The sequence below is a fragment of the Eschrichtius robustus genome, chromosome 13 (genome assembly GCF_028021215.1).
Source record: "Eschrichtius robustus isolate mEscRob2 chromosome 13, mEscRob2.pri, whole genome shotgun sequence".
Classification (NCBI taxonomy): domain Eukaryota; kingdom Metazoa; phylum Chordata; class Mammalia; order Artiodactyla; family Eschrichtiidae; genus Eschrichtius; species Eschrichtius robustus.
Genome location: NC_090836.1, coordinates 6058895 through 6080593, shown reverse-complemented (window position 1 = coordinate 6080593; position 21699 = coordinate 6058895). Strand labels below are relative to the sequence as shown.

The 21699-nt window shown below is 47.3% G+C and overlaps 1 protein-coding gene across 1 annotated transcript in view; it reads left to right on the top strand.

Moving 5' to 3' along the window:
- Positions 1–11751, top strand: part of VWF (von Willebrand factor) — a 198747-nt gene extending 186996 nt beyond the window's left edge. Inside the window, exons 57-61 of the mRNA XM_068561367.1 lie at positions 3416–3514; positions 4197–4325; positions 4854–4893; positions 10835–10932; positions 11441–11751. Coding sequence (XP_068417468.1) covers positions 3416–3514; positions 4197–4325; positions 4854–4893; positions 10835–10932; positions 11441–11629 — 555 coding nt within the window. The 3' untranslated portion in view covers positions 11630–11751. The remainder of the gene's footprint in view (positions 1–3415; positions 3515–4196; positions 4326–4853; positions 4894–10834; positions 10933–11440) is intronic.
- Positions 11752–21699: the final 9948 nt, after the last annotated feature.

Here is a 21699-nt window from a genome sequence, read left to right as displayed (position 1 = left end):
TTGCGTTGTCATAGTTCGCCCTGCCGGGTCACGATGACTGTGTTTGTTCAGAACACCTCCTGAGCGTGGGTTCTCGGACGTGGAATCATCATTTCTAGTTGGGTAGAGGAAAGCATGCACTGCACCCTTCTGATCATGACTCTCAGCCCCACCTCACAGCGCTGGACTCAACGCTCAGGACGCCTTGGTTTCCTCCGCAGACTGCCTTCTGCATTTGGGGCTCCTGCTGTCTTAGAAAATATGGTTGGTCAGATGAGTTTCTTGTGAGCTAGATGCACAGGATATAGTCATTGCTCTTTCAGATGGCGGGGCAGCGGGCGGGTTCTGGGCGGGGTCGGGGAGGAATCCTTCATCCGAGGAGTGGCACAGCGGCCAGAGGGGAGGGGCGATGTGGGGGTTAGGGACAAGGTTAGGACAAGCTGCTGGTGCGGTCAGAGCTCTTGAGGACGGGGAGTGTTCTGCACCTGTGCCCTTCATGGCACTTGGCACCGTGTGATGCTCCAAGTAGGGGCTTAATAACATATTTATAAGGGGAGTGAAGGGGTCCGTAGGAGACACAGCTACTTCTGATAGAATGGCTCAAGGGGAACATTCCCGCATCAGTTAGAAAGAAGCCAGAGAAGTAAGCCTTTTTGCTTTTTTTAATTTAAAATCCCCGTTGTTTTAGGGTTTTGGATGCAGGTGTGTGTGTGTGTGTGTGATAACTCCCCTAGATACATCTGGGCTTGAATATGGGATGGAATGATGCTGTCTGGAGTCTTTGGCATCCCTTTACCTGGATGTCCATGGAACTACAGTGGATGCAGGAAGAGGTCCACACTAAGCTGTCCTGAAGGAGAGTGTTCCGGGGAGCGGGGGACGAGCCCACTGACTCTCTACCTGCGCCCTCTGGTGGTCAGAGGGTGGCACGGCCACTTCCTCTGCGTCCATAGAAATCCAGCTTTAGAATCCAGTCTAGACATAGGTTTCTAAATATTTTAAAATTCACGGCCCCTTTTTGTCTGTGTACTCCTCCTCCTCGCCTCCAAAATCCCGCTGTCTCCCCAGGGATCTCCTCCCTCTTGAGATCCCTGAGATTAGCCCTGCTGTTGTGTCTCTCAGCCTTTGCTGAGCTCTGCCTCAGATGCCCCCATTCTAGCTCAGCTTACCCGGTCTTGTCACGTTCCTCTGCCATGAAGGGCCTCCGTGTGGCCTCCTGCAGGTGGGGAGCTGTGGTGGGTCAAGTTTAGGTCGGTCTGTGTCTGTTTGAACTGCCGATGTCAGATGGAACCGTTAGCGTCGTCGGAGACGTGGGTCCTAAAAGGAGCCCAGAAGCCGGTTCGTGCTGCTGGGTGGTAGCGACAAAGGAAGGCTTGAGGAAGAGAGGTGACACTGACCAGGAACATTGAGAAGGCCTCCCAGAGGAGCATGACCATGGGCTGACCTTGAGCAATGACCAGCCCCCCCCAGGAGGGGGCACAGGGACAGACTGGCATTTAAGCAAGAGTTAGAAAAGGGCAGCGGGGAGATAAGACTGGGGTCCTTGAGCAGCCGATGCAGTTTATGAAAAGGGCTGGGAGACACCTGTGAGGAGAGCTTGGGGGGCATCCCTGGACGGGGGGAGCAGGGCTGGTTGGCTGCTCAGACCTGAGCGAGAGTGAGCCTGTGGCTGGCCGGGCACCTGGCTGCTCCGGATTGGATGCTCCGGCAAAAGCCTGGTCAGCACTGCCCTCCGCGTCCGTCTAGCAGCTGTGCGGTGCGTACCCCGGCAGCAGTGGCTGGGAGCCCAGCAGGGCTCAGACAAGCCCGTCACCAGTGCAGCTGCGTTCTTGCCTTGTGGGGTCTGTTCTCTCTGTTTAGTCCTTCCAGTGGTTTCTGCCGTGTTCCCTCTCCCCCCCGTCCCTCTTTCCCCAGTCCCACTGCACCTCTGAAATCATTGCCCCTCCTCTCACCTTCCACCCCCTCCTCCATCTCCTCCCGTCCCTTCTTCTCCCACAGCGCCTACCATCTTTCCCTCTTCTTGGCTTCACCGTGCCCTCTGCCCCTCTGGCGTGTGGATTGTGCGTCCACCGCCCCATCCCTTCCCTTCGCAGACCCCTCCTCCGTTTGTCCCCCACCCCTCACTTCTCCTGTAAAGATTTTGGGCACGTTCTTCTCCTTGCGCCTGCTGAGCGTAGGGCATTTCCTAGTCTCTTCTTCTAACACCCACTAAAAAATGCCCCAATCCACGCTCCCATGAAATTGTGCCTGATTTAAGCCTCATTTTATTTCCTCTTTCTGACTGTAACGACTCACATACATTCATGCTGTTTTTCCCACCTCTTTCTTCCTCTCCCATCCACCTCGGTCCACACCTGCCAGGAACTGTGCGTTTTTGAAAACACAGTTAAACCTCACCGGTGAAACACTACCTGATGGCCTCAAATGTCAGCAGTGTCCTTCTGAGTGTGTGTGTGGCCTGGGCTTTCTCTGCGGCTTCCCTGATGAGTTCAGTGGACGCTCATAGACTCCTAACCTCCCCTGCTGGTTACGAGCTGTCAGTCGGGGTGCAGTAAGCAAGGGAGCAACGTGAGAGGACCAGGTCTTCTGTCCGGGGCTCCAAATTGACCTGCTAGAGATTCATAGCAGAAAAACCTCAGGACTCCAAGGAATGAATCGCTAAGTGGTCATTACTAAATGTAGCAAAATGAAAAAAACAATGACACCGTAGCTGGTTTTCACATAACTAAATGTATTCTTTTAAACACCCCTACCTTCACCCCATATAAGGAACCTGCTTGTCCCTGTTCTGGGAGCGAGCAAGCATGGGCACCTGTTACTTGTTCTCACTGCCCCTTGCTGCAGCAGGGACCCTAATAAAGCCTTGCCTGAAACAAACAAACAAACAAACAAAACAAAACAAAAAACTTTACTAGATTTAGTTCTTTTTTTTTTTCGGGCATGGTGGGGAGAGTTAAAAGGGCGTTAATTTTAATGCAGTGATGAGACAGCTGATGGTCACTTTTTGGTTTTGTTAGTATGGCTTAAAATACTTTGCAAGATAAAAAGTTGGTTACCCTATGTCGTCTCCCAGATTGGGGGTGCGTTTTTGTGAAACAGTGAAATCCTTCTTCCGGGAAGCTGCTGTATTGGCAGGAATAGAGGTAGGAAGACAGTTACGACTGTGACAGAGTCCAGCGGTGGATGATGGTTGCTTGGATCAGGTGATGACAGAGGACCCTGGAATGACAAGCTGTGGATGAGTTCACGATGCATTTTTTGGCAAGATCTGGTGATGAGTGGGGCAGGGGGGATGAAAAAAGGGGAGAAGACAAGGATGACCCCCAGATTTCTAGTTGGAGCAACTGCTTAATGAAACCATTTACCATTTGGCCTACTTACGATTGGGATCTTCGGGGGAGGTTTAAACTAAGGCTGCTTTTTCTCCTGGTTACAGGGTTACAAGGAAGAGAAGATGCAGGGCCAGTGCTGCGGGAGATGCCTGCCTGTGGCTTGCACCATTCAGCTACGAGGGGGACAGATCATGATGCTGAAGGTGGGGGCAACTTGGACTCAGGAGTCTCCCTACAATCACCGTCTGGTTTCCTATTTGGGGATATTTTCTTCAAGGAAGAGGGACTAAGTTTGGGTCAATATTGACTTCCTTTTGTACCTATTTCTGATTTTATAAGGGAAAGATGGATAACCTTTAGGAGGTACAGAATTTTCTCTTTGATTTGGTTATTTTGTCACTCTCTGTGACAAAAGTTGGTGCAGGGCCCCATGATTGGGAGTGAGTTGATCTTTAAGATTTTCTCCAGCCTTGATTGTCTGTGAGACTGGCCAGGCAATCAGGGTGACACAGACTCGGATCTATGAAAGCCAGAGTGGGCTGGTGGGGCTGGCAGGTGGCACCTGGCTCACCTCTCGTTCAGCAATTGATTGGCCGGTTTCCCTTTGCTGTGTCTTAATTCTTTAAGCTGTTGAGTGGTCAGTAGAGTTTAGGGATGCCCTACATTTATGCAGCCCTATTCCCAGTTAGTAAGTTGTAAAACTGGACTCCACCTCCGTTCTGGGTTCTGGGTGTGGAGACTTTGCACACACTGCCTCAGTCTTGTTCCAAGGTCCCCTACATTGTCTCAACAACTCCAACGAGTCAAGGTCATGGCTTGAAGTGGCTTTGTACCCCAAACACCGTCTTCAGATTTGCTCTGCCCACCTCCCCTCTTTCCTTTCAGCGCGACGAGACTCTCCAGGATGGCTGTGACAGTCACTTCTGCAGGGTCAACAAGAGAGGCGAGTTCATCTGGGAGAGGAGGGTCACGGGCTGCCCACCCTTCGATGGACACAAATGTTTGGCCGAGGGGGTGAGTAGCTGGAGCTCAGGCCCTGCTTTCCTCTTGACTGTCTCCATCTTTGACTCTAAGAAGAGGGTTCTTCTGAACAGTGGTCCAGCTCTGCTGTTGGACACGTGATTCCCAGTGTCCAAGGAGAACCCTGACCTAGTTTAAAAATCAACGAAATTACAGAATCAAAGCCCGATGGAGGGACAAAACTCTCTCAACTACACCATGCTTTAAGAAAATACCTTCCCTTAAGGGAGAATGGATCTGTGATCCTTGAATGGGAAGATGAGAGATCAAACTGATTTCCAGCCTCCCCTGGGAATGATGATCCTGGTGACTCAACTGGAAGAGAATTAAGAATAATCAGAATCATTTCAGCCTGGCCAGGTGGGGTGGTCAGTCTGCTCACATTTGTGATGGGAAAGCCCATTCATATCCGGGGACTTAAGCTCAGGACTCTGAGTCCAGAGGCAGGACTTGGCCTGGAGTGACTGAAAGTGTCCACTAAGTACTATTTGTGCCTAATCTGGGACTTTGCTGTTTTCTTAGGGGAAAATCATGAAAATTCCAGGCACATGCTGTGACACATGTAAGTACCTTACCAATAGCTTGTCCCTTGAAATCCATCAGGCCAAGTCCAGGGACTGTTCTTTTTTTTTTTTTTTTTTTTTTTTAAACTATTAGCACCTTTATTTATTTATTTATTTATTTGGCTGTGTTGGGTCTTCGTTTCTGTGCGAGGGCTTTCTCTAGTTGCGGCGAGCGGGGGCCACTCTTCATCGCGGTGCGCGGGCCTCTCACTATCGCGGCTTCTCTTGTTGCGGAGCACAGGCTCCAGACGCGCAGGCTCAGTAGTTGCGGCTCACGGGCCTAGTCGCTCCGCAGCATGTGGGATCTTCCCGGACCAGGGCTCGAACCCGTGTCCCCTGCATCGGCAGGCAGATTCTCAACCACTGCGCCACCAGGGAAGCCCAGGGACTGTTCTTTGGAATGAATTTTCTTCTAGAAAGATATTGCAGTCACTGTGTTCAATTCTGCAGGGAACTTCCACCCCACCCTGCATGTCCTTGGACTGCCCCCTGCTCAAGCCCCCTTTCAAGATGCCTGTAAAGCAGACTCTTCCTCCTTCCTTCCAAACTCCTGACGATCACTAGCCTCTGACCTGCCTTTCCCCTTGCAGAGTCTTGGGTTGGTCATAGTCCTATCATGAGAGAATGTCTTCTCTCTGCCACCAGAGCTCCTGAAGACAGGCACCTTGATTCATGATCTCGACAGAGCAGACACTCAGTATGCCTCTAATCTTTGGATGTCGTGCAGCTCTCCCAGAGAGAAAGGGAAGCCAGCAGCTGGCTGTGGGGCTGCAGAGAACACAGCCTTCTCGAGGATTTATGAGGCTGGTCTCAGTTTTATTAACCTCGTCTTCTTCACTCTCAGCTCCTCTTGACCTTGCAGTTGTGTTGTACTGGTTGGTCCCAATAGTTACGGCAGCAGCTTTGGAGACGGAGCTCAAGTCTGCCCATCAGACAGCATCTCACCACACGTTCTTGCGTTCTTGTTTCCATGAGCGCAAGTACCTTTCAGAATCCCAATGTTAGTGCTGTATTCTCTGAATGTAGAATTACTTGCCTGGACTAATATTCTTTGTCTTTTAGTTTAGTTAGTTTCTGGGTTCACGGGCCCATGTTCCCACGTTTATTTTTGGGTAGAGAAAGGAAGAGTGAAAACACGAATGTCTTCAGCATTCGGTCATTCATTCTTTTCTTGATGGCTCACCCTGACAGTCTCTGTAGTTGCTGTAAACAAATTGCAGATTGCGGAAACACGCTCTGAAAGCATCTTTTTCTATGGTTCTTGTCTGCATGGTTGAAGAACATGGTCAGGAAACCATCAGAGGAGGTGCATTCTCTCTAGGCGTGCTGCACATGGAATTGGGCCGAGGATGTTATCTTCAAAACTAGCAGCGAGGCAAAAAGGGGCCTGTGTTGGTCTGTGCTTTCAAGAGGTGGGGACCTTCCATAAGGAAAAGAAGCCAGGCTCAGGGATTTAAATCTACAGCAAAAGAATGTAGTGTGTTGGCCTCAATATGTTTTCCTTATTCACCCTCTTAATGTGGTTGGCAGGCTTTCACTTTAAAATGACATTATTTGGGAGTTGGGAGCCCAACTCTTAGGTAGTTAAAGTTGATTTAGATTTGGAGCCATCCAGGAATGGAAAACTCCCAGTGTTTGGATGGGCAATAATGAGCTGGCATTAAATCTTAGAATTATCAGTGGGCCTAGTAGAGGTTCAGATCTGAATCCTTTTAACCCCTGTATATAAGGAGACCCATGCTAGCGACCTGGAGATAGCTATACCCAAAAGGAAGATTCCATAAGGGATCCTAGGATCAGCTCCCACAGAGACAATGACATTTGCAGGGATGGATACATATCAATTGCATTTATTAGCTACCTCATTGCCCGTTAGCTTCTGGATATTGTTATAAGCGCAGGAGGATTGCTCTGATCATTATGGGTTTTATTTTATTTTTAACATCTTTATCGGAATATAGTTGCTGTACAATGTTGTGTTAGTTGCTGCTGTATAACAAAGTGAATCAGCTATATGTATAAATATATCCCCATATCCCCTCCCTCTTGGGTCTCCCTCCCACCCTCCCTATACCACCCCTCTAGGTGGTCACAAAGCACCGAGCTGATCTCCCTGTGCTATGCAGCTGCTTCCCACTAGCTATCTATTTTACATTTGGTAGTGTATATGTGTCAACGCTACTCTCTCACTTCGTCCCAGCTTACCCTTCCCCCTCCCCGTGTCCTCAAGTCCATTCTCTACGTCTGCATCTTTATTCCTGTCCTGCCCCTATGTTCATCAGAACCTTTTTTCTTTTTTTAGATTTTATGTGTATATGTGTTAGCATACAGTATTTGTTTTTCTCTTTCTGACTTACTTCACTCTGTATGACAGACTCTAGGTCCATCCACCTCACTACAAATAACTCAATTTCATTTCTTTTTATGGCTGAGTAATATTCCATTGTATATATGTGCCACATCTTCTTTATCCATTCATCTGTCGATGGACACTTAGGTTGCTTCCATGTCCTGGCTATTGTAAATAGTGCTGCAATGAACATTGTGGTACATGACTCTTTTTGAATTATGGTTTTCTCAGGGTATAGGCCCAGTAGTGGGATTGGTGGGTCATATGGTAGTTCTATTTTTAGTTTTTTAAGGAACCTCCATAGTGGCTGTATGAATTTACATTCCCACCAATAGTGCAAGAGGGTCCCCTTTTCTCCACACCCTCTCCAGCATTTGTTGTTTGTAGATTTTCTGATGATGCCCATTCTAACAAGTGTGAGGTGGTACCTCATTGTAGTTTTGATTTGCATTTCTCTAATAATTAGTGATGTTGAGCAGCTTTTAATGTGCTTCTTGACCATCTGTGTATCTTCTTTGGTGAAATGTCTATTTAGGTCTTCTGCCCATTTTTGGATTGGGTTGTTTTTTTTTTTTTGATATTGAGCTGCATGAGCTGCTTGTTAATTTTGGAGATTAATCCTTTGTCAGTTGCTTCGTTTGCAAATATTTTCTCCCATTCTGAGGGTTGTCTTTTTGTCTTGTTTATGGTTTCCTTTGTTGTGCAAAAGCTTTTATGTTTCATTAAGTCCCATTTGTTTATTTTTGCTTTTATTTCCATTTCTCTAGGAGGTGGATCAAAAAGGATCTTGCTGTGATTTATGTCATAGAGTGTTCTGCCTATGCTTTCCTCTAAGAGTTTTATAGTGTCTGGCCTTACATTTAGGTGTTTAATCCATTTTGAGTTTATTTTTGTGTATGGTGTTAGGAAGTGTTCTAATTTCATTCTTTTACATGTAGCTGTCCAGTTTTCCCAGCACCACTTATTGAAGAGGCTGTCTTTTCTCCATTGTATATTCTTTCCTCCTTTATCAAAGATGAGGTGACCATGTGTGCGTTGGTTTATCTCTGGGCTTTCTATCCTGTTCCATCGATCTATATTTCTGTTTTCGTGCCAGTACCATACTGTCTTGATTACTGTAGCTTTGTAGTATATTCTGAAGTCTGGGAGCCTGATTCCTCCAGCTCCGTTTTTCTTTCTCAAGATTGCTTTGGCTATTCAGGGTCTTTTGTGTTTCCGTACAAATTGTGAAATTTTTTGTTCTAGTTCTGTGAAAAAGGCCATTGGTAGTTTGATAGGGATTGCATTGAATCTGTAGATTGCTTTGGGTAGTATAGTCATTTTCACAATGTTGATTCTTCCAATCCAAGAACATGGTATATCTCTCCATCTGTTTGTATAGTCTTTAATTTCTTTCATCAGGTCTTACAGATTTCTGCATACAGGTCTTTTGTCTCCTTAGGTAGGTTTATTCCTAGGTATTTTATTCTTTTTGTTACAATGGTAAATGGGAGTGTTACCTTAATTTCTCTTTCAGATTTTTCATCGTTAGTGTATAGGAATGCAAACCCTAGTGTGTAGGGTTTGTCATACATGGCCTTTATTACGTTGAGGTAGGTTCCCTCTATGCCTACTTTCTGGAGAGTTTTTATCATAATTGGGTGTTGAATTTTGTCAAAAGCTTTTTCTGCATCTACTGAGATTATCATATGGTTTTTATCCTTCGATTTGTTAATATGGTGCATTACATTGATTGAGTATATTGAAGAATCCTTGCATTCCTGGGATAAACCCCACTTGATCGTGGTGTATGATCCTTTTAATATGCTGTTGGATTCTGTTTGTTAGTATTTTGTTGAGGATTTTTGCATTTATGTTCATCAGTGATATTGGCCTGTAGTTTCCTTTTTTTGTGATATCTTTGTCTGGTTTTGGTATCAGGGTGATGGTGGCCTCGTAGAATGAGTTTGGGAGTGTTCCTCCCTCTGATATATTTTGGAAGAGTTTGAGAAGGACAGGTGTTAGCTCTTCTCTAAATGTTTGATAGAATTTGCCTGTGAAGCCATCTGGTCCTGGGCTTTTGTTTGCTGGAAGATTTTTAATCACAGTTTCAATTTCAGTGCTTGTGATTGGTCTGTTCATATTTTCTGTTTCTTCCTGGTTCAGTCTCGGAAGGTTGTGCTTTTCTAAGAATTTGTCCATTTCTTCCAGGGTGTCCATTTTATTGGCGTATAGTTGCTTGTAGTAATCTCTTATGATCCTTTGTATTTCTGCACTGTCAGTTGTTACTTCTCCTTTTTCATTTCCAATTCTGTTGATTTGAGTCTTCTCCCTTTTTTTCTTGATGAGTCAAGCTAATAATTTATCAATTTTGTTTATCTTCTCAAAGAACCAGCTTTTAGTTTTATTGATCTTTGCTATTGTTTCCTTCATTTCTTTTTCATTTATTTCTGATCTGATTTTTTTTTTTTTAATTTTTGGCTGCGTTGGGTCTTCGTTGCTGTGTGCGGGCTTTCTCTAGTTGTGACGAGCGGGGGCTACTCTTCATTGCAGTGCGCACGCTTCTCATTGCAGTGGCTTCTCTTGTTATGGAGCACGGGCTCTAGGTGCACGGGCTTCAGTAGTTGTGGCGCATGGGCTTAGTTGCTTCATGGCATGTGGGATCTTCCCAGACCAGGGCTTGAACCCGTGTCCTCTGCATTGGCAGGCGGATTCTTAACCACTGTGCCACCAGGGAAGCCCTCTGATCTGATGTTTATGATCTTTCCTTTTGCTAACTTTGGGGTTTTTTTTTGTTCTTCTTTCTCTAGTTGCTTTAGGTGTAAGGTTAGGTTGTTTATTTGAGATGTTTCTTGTTTCTTGAGGTAGGATTGTATTGCTATAAACTTCCCTCTTAGAACTGCTTTTGCTGCATCCCATAGGTTTTGGGTCATCGTGTTTTCATCGTCATTTGTTTCTAGGTATTTTTTGATTTCCTCTTTGATTTCTTCAGATCTCTTGGTTATTTAGTAACGTATTATTTAGCCTCCATGTGTTTGTATTTTTTACAGTTTTTTTCCCTGTAATTGATATCTAGTCTCATAGCATTGTGGTCGGAAAAGATACTTGATAAGATTTCAATTTTCTTAAATTTACCAAGGCTTGATTTGTGACTCAAGATATGACGTATCATGGAGAATGTTCCATGAGCACTTGAGAAGAAAGTGTATTCTGTTGTTTTTGGATGGAATGTCCTATAAATATCAATTAAGTCCATCTTGTTTAATGTGTCTTTTGAAGCTTGTGTTTCCTTATTTATTCATTATGGCTTTTAGAGTCTACAGTTACATAAAAGTAAGTCCCATCCATTGACATCACCAAACCACAGTGAATCTAGGCTGTTCCTGCAATTAAAATTGTGCCATTAAGTGAGTTAAACCCAGTGATAACTATATCTCTGAATATGAAGGGCCAGGAGAAGCTGAGGGGAACCAGGACCACTGACTTGCCCTCCCCATGGCTGGCTTTGGTGATCCAGTTACTGTGAAATTGACCTATTTCCAGTAAATGAGGGAACTGGGCTGGAGAGTGTCGTATGGAAGAACAGGTTGCATCTCTCACCTGTCCTGTAGGTGAGGAGCCCGAGTGCAAGGACATCACTGCCAAGCTGCAGTACGTCAAAGTGGGAGACTGTCTGTCTGAAGAGCAAGTGGACATTCACTACTGCCAGGTAAGGGGTCCTCGGTTGGGAGGGGCAAGTTCTTTGTTTGGACACGTCTCTTTAGTTACAGAGTCGAAGGATCTGGGAAATTCACAGGGGGGGAGAAGTGAAAGGAACTGGGAGCTTTTAAAATTTTTTTTAAAAGCCAATGTTTTATTGAAGTAAATGGGAACTTTTGACCCTAGAAGAAAAAAACTGAGCAATGATTCAACACGTCCTTTGAAGAAAATGGAGAGTTACTTAATGGAAGATGGGAGCTATGCTTCCTGAAGATCAATCACACAGGCATAGGAATTGCAGCTAGAGGGCTTGGGTGTGACAGTTCCATTAGGACAGGCCTTTCAGACCTCCCAAGAGCTACTTTTACACATCGTTTGGCTGTCCTGTGTTTCTCCGGGCAAGGCCAGACCTTCTTGATTGGAGGAGGGCAGGTGGAGGAAGTGGCCTGCCCCAGAGCCCTCCCCACCCTGGGACTCTCCACCGTCCGCAACGGCCGCCTCTCTCTGCCCCGCCGTAGGGAAGGTGCACCAGCAAAGCCCTGTACTCCATCGACACAGAGGACGTGCAGGAGCAGTGCGCCTGCTGCACGCCCACACGCACGGAGCCCATGCAGGTGCCCCTGCGCTGCGCCAACGGCTCCGTCATCCACCACGTGGTCCTCAACGCCATGCAGTGCAAGTGCTCCCCCAGGAAATGCCGCCAGTGAGGCGCGGCCCTGCCGCGGACACCCGTCACCACCCGCTTGGCGACCCCTGCTCGGCGCATGCGCGCTCTGCTCCCGGGCTCCCCCGGGGCCCACAATAAAGGCCAATCTGTCACCTTGCCAAAGGCTCATGGTTCATCTAGGCTGAGATGGCTATTGTAGGCTGGGCTGGAGCTCTGAGGCTGGTGCCGAAGGGGGCGGGGGGTAGGGGAGCACAGGCTCCATCTGGAAACACTTGAGCCCCGGGGTCTGCGGGAGGCACCGCCCACCTCGGGGAGTAAGTGGCATCTCAGCCTCCGCGGGGAGGGAAGGGGAAAGTGAGCGCCAGGCCTCCTCGGAAACAGCCCAGTGGCTGAAGGAGAAGGGATTTGCTCTGGAACACTGGGGTCTCCAGTCTCTCAATCCAGGGGCTTCTGGGCAGAGCAGAGGGGGGCCCTGGAGCCAGGCTCCTGCCAGGCTGTGGCCAGTGTGGCTGACTTGATGGGGAAGGAGCCCCAGTGGGTGTGCAAGGGGTTCTCTGAGCCCTCGGCTGAGCCAGTGCCTGTGTCCCTCAGTGGCCCCCGTGGGAGGGTGAGAGGCTGGGGACTGGGGGGCTGGAAACACGGTGCTGGGCATGTGCGGGAACGTGGTCCCTCGTGGCACAGGCGTGGCCGGGGACCCCCCAGACTCGGGGGCGGCCCAGGTTCCACCCATGGCCTTCACTGGACTGTGTGGCCTCAGCAAGCCCCTTAGCGGTTTTCAGACTTAGTTTCCTCAACTGGAACCAGGAACGTCAGTCTCACTCACTCGGTTGGGAGGGTCAAATAAGCCAGAAAGTCCGGGAGTAACTATGAATTGCTCTATAATAACGGAAAAAGTGACCAGAAGAAAAATGGGGAAATCAAGTTTCAAAGGGGAACCCTAAGTGTCCCTACCGTCAGTGGCAGAGCACTGAGGGTTTCCTTTGTTCTGAGGGGTTGAGGGGGCTGAGTTCCTTTTGGGCTGGATGCTGGAGGCGGAGGCCCTGCCCACTCCAGGATCCTTTAGTGGACAGAAGAGGTGTAGGTAACGCCAGACCTCACCGGGTCCCCAAATCACTAACCACTGCTGTCACTCTCAAAGAGAGATCATCCTTTCTTAGACTTTTACGAAAAAAGCTTACATGTATATGCTGGCAAGATGGCAGAGACTCTAGGTGGAGAGAGCATACCCATGAGAATAAAGCAACTGTCCTGGCTATGAGACAGGAATTTGATGGAGGATTGACTTTCACGCCAGATCCTTCTAACCCAGGAGAGACTCAACTCATTGAACGTACTGGACGATGGAGCTGGAAAGGATTTAGACATTATCTCATCCACTGCCCTCTCCTGCCCCTTTGCAGAGGATGAAAGCAGCTCAGAGAACTTGAGTGACTTGCCAAAGGTCACACAGCTGCTGGGTGGCAGGGTCAGGTTCAGAACCCAAGTACCTGGACACCTGGGCAAGAACTCCTGAGCCGGTCCATCAGAGCCGCATGTCCCTGGTGCTGACAGATCCGGCCCTCTTCTCACAGGAACCAGTGACGGCTGCATTTCTAGGTCTTTCTGCTTCTGTCACTGCTGGGGAAGAACCTCCAGGGAAGATATATTAAAGGCAAATGGCATGGGTTGTGTTGAATCGTGTTGGTGGGGAGTTTAGCCGGGTAGAGGGAAGGAAGAATGGATAGAAGTTTTATGTAACTGCTCGATAATTCAAAGGCTGTCATCCTCCATCCATCACCCCACCTCCAACTTTGAGTGCCTCTATGGTCTCTGTAGGAAACCAGATCCAGGGCCAGAGAATTACCTGTCTCTCTTCTGACTGATCCCCTAATGCTCCACCTGGGGACGAGGTGCCATTGGAGGCATCGGCCACAGAGAAACTCGGCAGGGAGACTACCTCGTCAGCAGAAGGTGTCAATTTCCCAACTGCCTCCATAGCCTGAGTTCTCCTCATATTTACTGATAGGACAGTTCGCTACCAAGAAAAAAGCTGAGTCAGAAAAATTGCATATTGTGATTAAAAAAAAAATGCAGGGAGTAGGGTAAAAAGGAGAAACTGGTAGTGGGGGTATGAGCCAGGAGCCGTCCCCAGTCTCCATGTGTTCCAGGGCGGGTCTGCCTCTGGTCTCAGGCACTCTCCTTTTTGTCACCCTTAGACCAGATGGGACAGTCCCCAAAGTGAGAGTCTTAGGGGGAGTCTCAAGGTAGGAGTATGCAGGGACCAAGGGACTAAAAAAGTGCTGGAGGGAGAGAAGAGAGGGAATGGATAAGGAACCACCGTGGTGGAAAGGTTTCCAATCCTCTTGGCATTGAAAACACGTAGAGAAGGGTTCCCAGAAGTGAATGGAGAAGGGCGTTGTCTCAAGCAGCCAGGAACCAAGTGTTAGAGCACAGACTCTGGAGCAGGCACAGTCCTCAGAGGCACGGTGCCTGGCCGTTTACACTGCAGTCTCCTAATCTGTGAAGTGGGCACACAGGCAGTAATTACCTCCTAGATTTGTTACTAGAATTAGATAATTCCTCTGGGGAAGGCTCTGAGAAGGATGCTGAGGGGTAGGAGGTCCACATCCACAGCAGCCGTGGTTACTCCTGGTGCCCAGGATACGGCCCAGGTTGGCACACACTGCTTTTGGGTTTCCTTCTGCTCAGCCCCTGACTCCCCTTTACTGCCTCAGTTTCCTCATCTGTAGAGTGGGGAGCAATCCCCACCAGCCCACCTTATCAGCATAGGAGATAGGAAAGTCCGTAGTCATTCAGAGCCTACTTGACATATATTGTTAACATAATACCTTTTCATTTTCAGGGTCCCTGGTATTAATGCACTTGTTTAGCTTGGGGGCGTCTTGGAACTGTAGATTCCATCATCCAGAATGGCCCTTTGGAGGTCTTCTCTTCCATCCCCCTGCCCATGGCTAGGTACCAAAGCCATTCCAGAGAGATGGAACTCCTCTTTTTCCTGGGATGGAGCTTTCACCATCTACCTCCTCAAGTGGTCCCAGCGTCTCCCTGGGAAGCTTTGCTAAAACCTGCCCCTCCCCTTGCCTCCTGCAGCCCCTCTTCCTGTCCCCGGGGCACGATTCCTCCACTCCTGCTCCTTTTAGTCTAGAGAAAGGTGGGGACAGCTGGTGGCGGGTGGAGTGCAGGCAGGTGTGCCGGGGAGCCTCCCACCCCTACTCAGGCGATCAGGGCCAGGGCGGCGGGAAGCAGGCTTCCCGGGCGGGATTGGAAGCTAATCAGGCAGACTGTTCACGAGATAATCCGGCTGAATGCTCACACCGGAACGAGGTTAGCAGGCAGCTCCCCGGGGTGGGGAGAGCAGCGGTCTTACTGTCTCGCCCCTCAGCTTCATTAACCGGAGCGTGTCCCGGACTCCACCCGCCCACGGGAACGCGCTCCTTTCTCCACGTGGCGCGACCAGCGCAGGTGCGCCTAGGGTGCAGCTCCGGGGAGGCCTGGTAGCCGCTGGCGAGGGGTGGGGGGGAGGAGGCAGCGGCAGCAGGCTGGGGCGGGCACGTCCAAACGGAGCTGAGCCGCGATGGAATTAGTCCCGCGACTGAATAAGCCAGTGCAGACGGCAGAGCAGCCCCAGCAGAGGGGCAGTCCCGGTTTCCTGACCTGCGCGCCTGCACCATGGCCACCCGCGGGCTGAGCGGTGAGTACCCCCTGCCGGGGACCCTGGTCCTGGGCATCTGACAAGTTGTAGAAGGCAGAGGGGCTGGGAGTGAAGGAGATGGCATCTTAACTCCTACCCCTTGGGATTTGTGACCCCGAGTGAACCTGGAGGGGGTGGTTCCAGAGCTGATCCTTCTCTCCCAGGATAGGGAAGGCGAGGGATGCCTGAGCACTTTCCTGGACACTCATTTCTAATCAAGGAGAGAAGAGGTAGGACAAGAGGCAGAAGATTGGTGCAGTGGCTTTTTGGTGATGAATTAGCAATTCCTATCTCTTTATCTTCATGTTAAGTCGGGGGGTGTTCAGTTTAGTGCGTCTGAATGGCAAGCAAACACCCAGGGTTTAAGTCAGAAACAACCTGCTGAGGACAGAGGCTCAGATTCACCCCCTGCAATTTGACTTTGGCATTCCTGCAGCAACTTCACAGTTTCAGGAAGTCTCCTCCAGCCCTTATCCAAACCCACCCCCAGGAAGGGCATTTACACCTCGGGGTGCAGGGAAACACAGGCGTGACTTTCCTGGGGACTTCTTTTTAGAGGAAAAGCAAATTGAGGCAGCGTTTAGGGGAGCAGGATGTGATCCTGCTGCACCTCCAAATGATACTGAGTAGAAAGACGTGTTTGGCAGGGTTGACCTTGCTTGGAAAGGGATTTTGTTGGGTGTCTTGTTTCGGGTGGTTCGTGGGAGAGGCGTGGAGTGGCGGGGGCAGGGTTCCCACTTCATTGGCATGAACGGTGGGCAGAAGGGACTGGAACGTCCTGAGACTTTGTGAGCAGGTGTGGAGAGACACCCCGGGACCACGTGGATGCGGGTCCAGGATAGAAGTGCCCACTGAGCAAGGTTAGGTCTCAGCCCAAAGGCAGGTGACAGGTGAGGGAAGATCTTAGACAAGGTAGGGCGCTTCTGGAGGATGACGAGACTCCGGGTCCCTGCACTTGCCTGGGCTTTGTGCTTGGGACCGGACATTAGAGCCCTGCCTCAGCTGCTGGGTGTCCAGGGCCCAATCTCCCCCTCACGGTGTCCTGTCATGCACCGTCATTTTGGGAGCCAAGAACCTGAGAAGGTCCTTTCGGGGCACCTGCATCTCTCTCTGAGTTGCCTCTACGTGGGTCCTGGGCCTCTTTGCTGGCTGATGGAGGAAGCTGTGTGAGGAGTGGGGATGGGTTCCAAACACCAGCCTCAGGTTCTGTCCAGTTTCTCTCTGCCCCTTCCCTGCCCTCTTCCACTACAGGGCACAGCTAGGCGGCCGGGGGCACTGGGGACTAAAGTGGAGCTTGTCTTTCATTTTCTTTAATGAGGACCTGATTCCTAGAGCACACGGAGAACAGAAACTTGACCACTAGAGATGAGAATCTTGCCTCTAACTACAAAGTAGAATCGGTCTCTATTTGTATGCAGGTGGTTGGGGAGGAGGAGTTTAAACAGAGATTGCATTCAAGGAAAGAACCAGCCACGTGGACACCTGGAGAATGATCTAGCAAAGGCAGTAGTGGCGAAAGACCCCATGGCAGCAACGTGCTTGGGCTGTCCAAAAAATAGGGGGGAAGCCCAGTGCCTGGAGGGAGAGGGAGAGGGAGAGGGAGAGGGAGAGGGTGAGAGTGAAGCAGATCACGCGGAGTCCTGGGACTCAGGCCATATGTTTTTGACTTTTCAAAGAGAAAGGGAAGAGTAACATTTATCAAGCATCGGCCTGTATACCAGACACCGTGCTTTGCTTCCCCCAAAACCTGGGGGTCCGTGTTAAGTCCATTTCATTGAAGAGGAACCTGAGGTTCAGAGAGGTTACGAAATATGTCTGTTACATTGTGTTAACTACCCAATCATCAGAGAAGGATAAAGTTGGAATTCAAATTCATTTCCCCGCCCCCTCACCTTGTTGCTTTTGTTCTGTTCTTAAGAAGCCATTAGAAGGGAGTGTAGATACCAACAAGGAGGGGTGGGTGAGAAATGTGGGTGGAACTGGGGCTTTTAGGGAGATACTAATTTTGCAAGGCTGGTAGGTGGTGCTGTGGTCATAGTGGAGGCAAGGCTTGCCTTGACACGACTTCCAATCTGGAATCATCATGGTTAGTTTACTTAGTGGGGTCAAGCCCAGGAAGGCAGGTTGTCACCACCAGACTCCTAAGGCAATGTGCCACTGTGATCTCCACCGGGGACATGACTTAATGAGCACGGGTTATCTGAGTTCCACATCTGTGGTTCACAGGCACGTGGGAGAGACTGACCCACTGGGGGCAGAGGACTTGCCCAGTGTCTGATGTGCTCTAGCAAACCTGGCTCACGATCATTTCAATGGATCTGCACACCATGCACCTGTGCTTGCAGCTCACATCAGTTCAGAGCATACCTGCCGAGCCAGATGCTACACTCAGTGCTGGAGCTACAAGGATCAGCGAGGGCACACAGTGGCCTGTCAGGATTCTTGGTGCCCTAAGTTGATCCTAGTAGTTTAGCAACCACCACATCCACTGTTCTTGGACATGAGAAGGAGGAGCCAGGATCAAACCTGGGCTTGTTTAGACCAAACCAAAGAAATTAGCCCTGTCTATACTTCAGGTATTTCAAGATGTACTAGAGGTCTTTCTTAGGCTCCTACTGACAACCCTGCCCTTCCTCCAGAAACTCTAAGGAAATAATTTATGAGTCTGCCTGGCTGACAGCTCTCCATCTAGGTTAACTTGTGCTGAAACTGCGAAAGGATGACAATTCTCACAAGGACCCAGGGTCAGATCCTCTCTCTGTGTAGCAAACACAGGTATAAAGCACCCTTGCATCTTCTGACTGGTTCACTGACCAAGGGATAATTCCCACTTTCTAGCCTGTTGTTCATCATTAACTAATTAAAATCGCTTAAAAATTAAAAAGTAATGATACAAGCCCATTGTGAAAAAAAATTAAATGCAAATAAATAAAATACCTGTTTTTAATATTTTGGTAATTATTCTTCACCCTAACTCCTTTTTAATCCATTTTTATTCTTGCCTATATCAGTAACTATTTCTATTTCTTATTTATTAATCTTCAAACAAATTACAAAAAAGGAAAGCCTAGATGCAATAAAACTTAAATCAAGGATAAATTAGCAAATGCCAAATAATGAAAGATTAGGAACATATTATTATAGCACCAAAACCTAGAGAAGAATAGTTCCTGTAATTGAGTGAAAACTTACCTATGAGCCTCCTGACAGGCAGAACAGAAAAGAGATAGTAAGTTACGTGGGTCTCGTTGCCTAAGAAAAGGAGACTAGTTCGTCAACATTAAAGTTTAAGAAGAATGGCACAGTGGTATTTGTGTGACATATAAGACATTGCCTAGCATAATGGGCTGTAGTTTCATTAATAGCTTTTCAGAAAGAGTATGATTTTTCATGTGGGCATTTATTATATTGTTTCTGATTCTTTTTTTAAAAGAGGTGTTTCTGTTTTACTCTTTTCTGGTCCATTCTCTTCCATTATGTTGAAAAAAATGCTGTTTTCAAACCATTAGATAACCAGCTATTGGGTTAAACCTCTAATTTGAAAAGTTGTGGCTTACAGCAGATAGAAAACTTAGAGGCTAATAGTCCGTTTTGACCAATGGCTCACAATCTCTTTTCCTCGCCTGTATAAGAAAGTGATGCACTCTTCCAACAGGTGCAATACTTTAAATTTATTTATGTATATTTATTTTGGCTGCACTGGATCTTAGTTGTGGCACGTGGACTTCTTAGCTGCGGAACGCAGGGTCTAGTTCGCCGGCCAGGGGTCGAACCCGGGCTCCCTGCATTGGGAGCTTGGAGTCTTACCCACTGGACCACCAGGAAGTCCCAGGAGTAATTCTTATCCAAGTTTCTATCTGTTATCATTTCCCTTCATTGTGAAGAACATGCTTTAGCATTTTTTTTAAATTTTATTTTATATTGGAGTATAATTGATTTACTCCAAATTTTATTTTATATTGGAATATAATTGAGTATAATGTATTAGTTTCAGGTGTACAGCAAAGTGATCAGTTATACATATACATATATCCATTCTTTTTCATTTCTTAAAGTGCATTTCCGCTGGTGACAAATCCTCTCAACTTCTTTACCCACCCAAAACTCCAGAATTCCATACCACAAAGCACGGAAGAGGTGATTGGCCAGAAATCCCTCTCTGCTCATCTTTTCAGCATCTCAATTTTTTATCCACCCTTTCCTCGAGCACCTACTATGTGCCAGGCTGCAGTAAGGATCAAAGGTGATATCCAGTCCCTACCTTTGAGAATCTCTCCCTGCCTGGGGTGTACAAGTGTGAGGGGGTTGTCCAGTCTGTCAAGTTAGGGGAAGTTTGAGCAAGGCTGTGAAGTACAGGTACTTGACGTGGATGGTATCCCCCTGGGCTGAATTACTGGACTTGTAAGTGGAGTTATTTATTATTGTCCACATTAATGAAGGGTACTGTATTAGGGTAATGCTCTGCTCTATTTATTATTATTCACATTGATAATGAAGGGCACTCTATTAAGGTAATGCTCAGATAACTGCTCTGACGAATAGACTAAAAAATAAGGAGTAAAACACAACAAGAGTTTACTTCTTGTTAAGGTGATAGGCCTGGGTGGGTAAACAAGTTGGTGGGGTGACTCTTTCCCAGGAAGCTTTGCAGGGACCCGGGGTGATGGAGGCTCCTCCAGCTTCAACTATGACTTCCGAGGTGGCCCTGAGAATTGCCCTTCCAGTTATCTGAGCCGGGGAAAGAGCGTGCAGGAGCACGCAGAAGCATGCATGGAAGGTTTCTATGGGCCAGGCCTAGAAATAGCACATATCACTCTTCTCGCATTCCTCTGGCCGGAATTCAGTCCCGTGGCCACATCTAGTTGCAAGGCAGGGAGGCTAGGAAATATGGTCTAGCTGTGTGTTCAGGGAGAAGAGGAAGACATGGATTTTGGTAAGCAGCTTGTAGTCTCTGTCATAGGGGCCTATCAAAAATGGTAAGTTTGGTGTGGTATAGTCACACTTACTCTACTGTATTAAGGTTACAGATTTAGACATTTGTCTCCCCAAGTAGGCTCTGAGATCTTCAAGTTTCAGCACCCAGGACAGGACAGGGTGTGTGGTGAATGCTTATTAAATGGTTTGTGAATGCATGAATGAATGAATGAATGAATGGTGAGCTGGTGTGACAGTAGCTGACCAAAAGATTCTGCTGCTTCTTTATTATCTTTTTTAAAAATTGAAGTATAGTTGATTTACAGTGTTGTGTTAGCTTCAGGTGTACAGCAAAGTGACTCAGGTATACATATATATACATATTCTTTTTTGTATCCTTTTCCATTGTGGTTTATCACAGGACACTGAATATAGTTCCCTGTGCTATACACTAGGACCGTGTTGTTTATCTATTTTATACATAGAAGTTTGTATCTGCTAATCCAAAACTCCTAATTTATCCCTCCCCCACCCGCTTTCTCCTTTGGTAACCATAAGTTTGTTTTCTATGTCTGTGAGTCTGTTTCTGTTTTGTAAATAAGTTCATTTATATCATTTTAAAAGATTCTACATATAAGTGATATCATATCATATTTGTCTTTCTCTGTCTGACTTACTTCACTTAGTATGATAATCTCTAGGTCCATCCATGTTGCTGCAGATGGCATTATTTTGTTCTTTTTTATGGCTGAGTAATATTCCATTGTGTGTGTGTGTATATATTTACCACATCTTTATCCATTCACCTGTTGATGGACATTTAGGTTGCTTCCATGTCCTGGCTATTGTAAATAGTGCTGCAGTGAACATTGGGATGCAGGTATCTTTTCAAATTATAGTTTTCTCTGGATATATGCCCAGGAGTGGGATTGCTGGATCATATGGTAACTTTATTTTTAGTTTTTTAAGGAACCTCCATACTGTTTTCCACAGTGGCTGCACCATTTACATTCCCACAAACCGTGTAGGAGTGTTCGCTTTTCTCCATACCCTCTCCAGCACTTGTTATTTGTAGACTTTTTAATGATGGCCTTTCTGACCAGTGTGAGGTGGTACCTCACTGTAGTTTTGATTTGCACAGTTGCTCTTTTAAAATAATATTTAAGAAATTTAAAAAGTGACATCTGGCTATTTGAGTTAGAGAAAGCAGGTGAAGGTATTGTGAATCTTCCTTTAAATGTGAAATATATACTTCACTGGTCCTTGAAACTCAAGCAATTTGATTCTTTGCTACTCAGAGTTTGAATTTAATTTCTCCTTGGGAAACTCAATCCTTTGCAGAATTTAAGTACACACCTTTATGAAATGAATACATTGGGTTAAAGGAAAGAGAAAAAGAGAAATTACAAAAATAATACATGAACTAGAGATACAGCTGCATATTAAAAATTTTTTTTCAATAACAATTTTATTATGAAGGATTTAACCAAAGTATTTAGTTATGG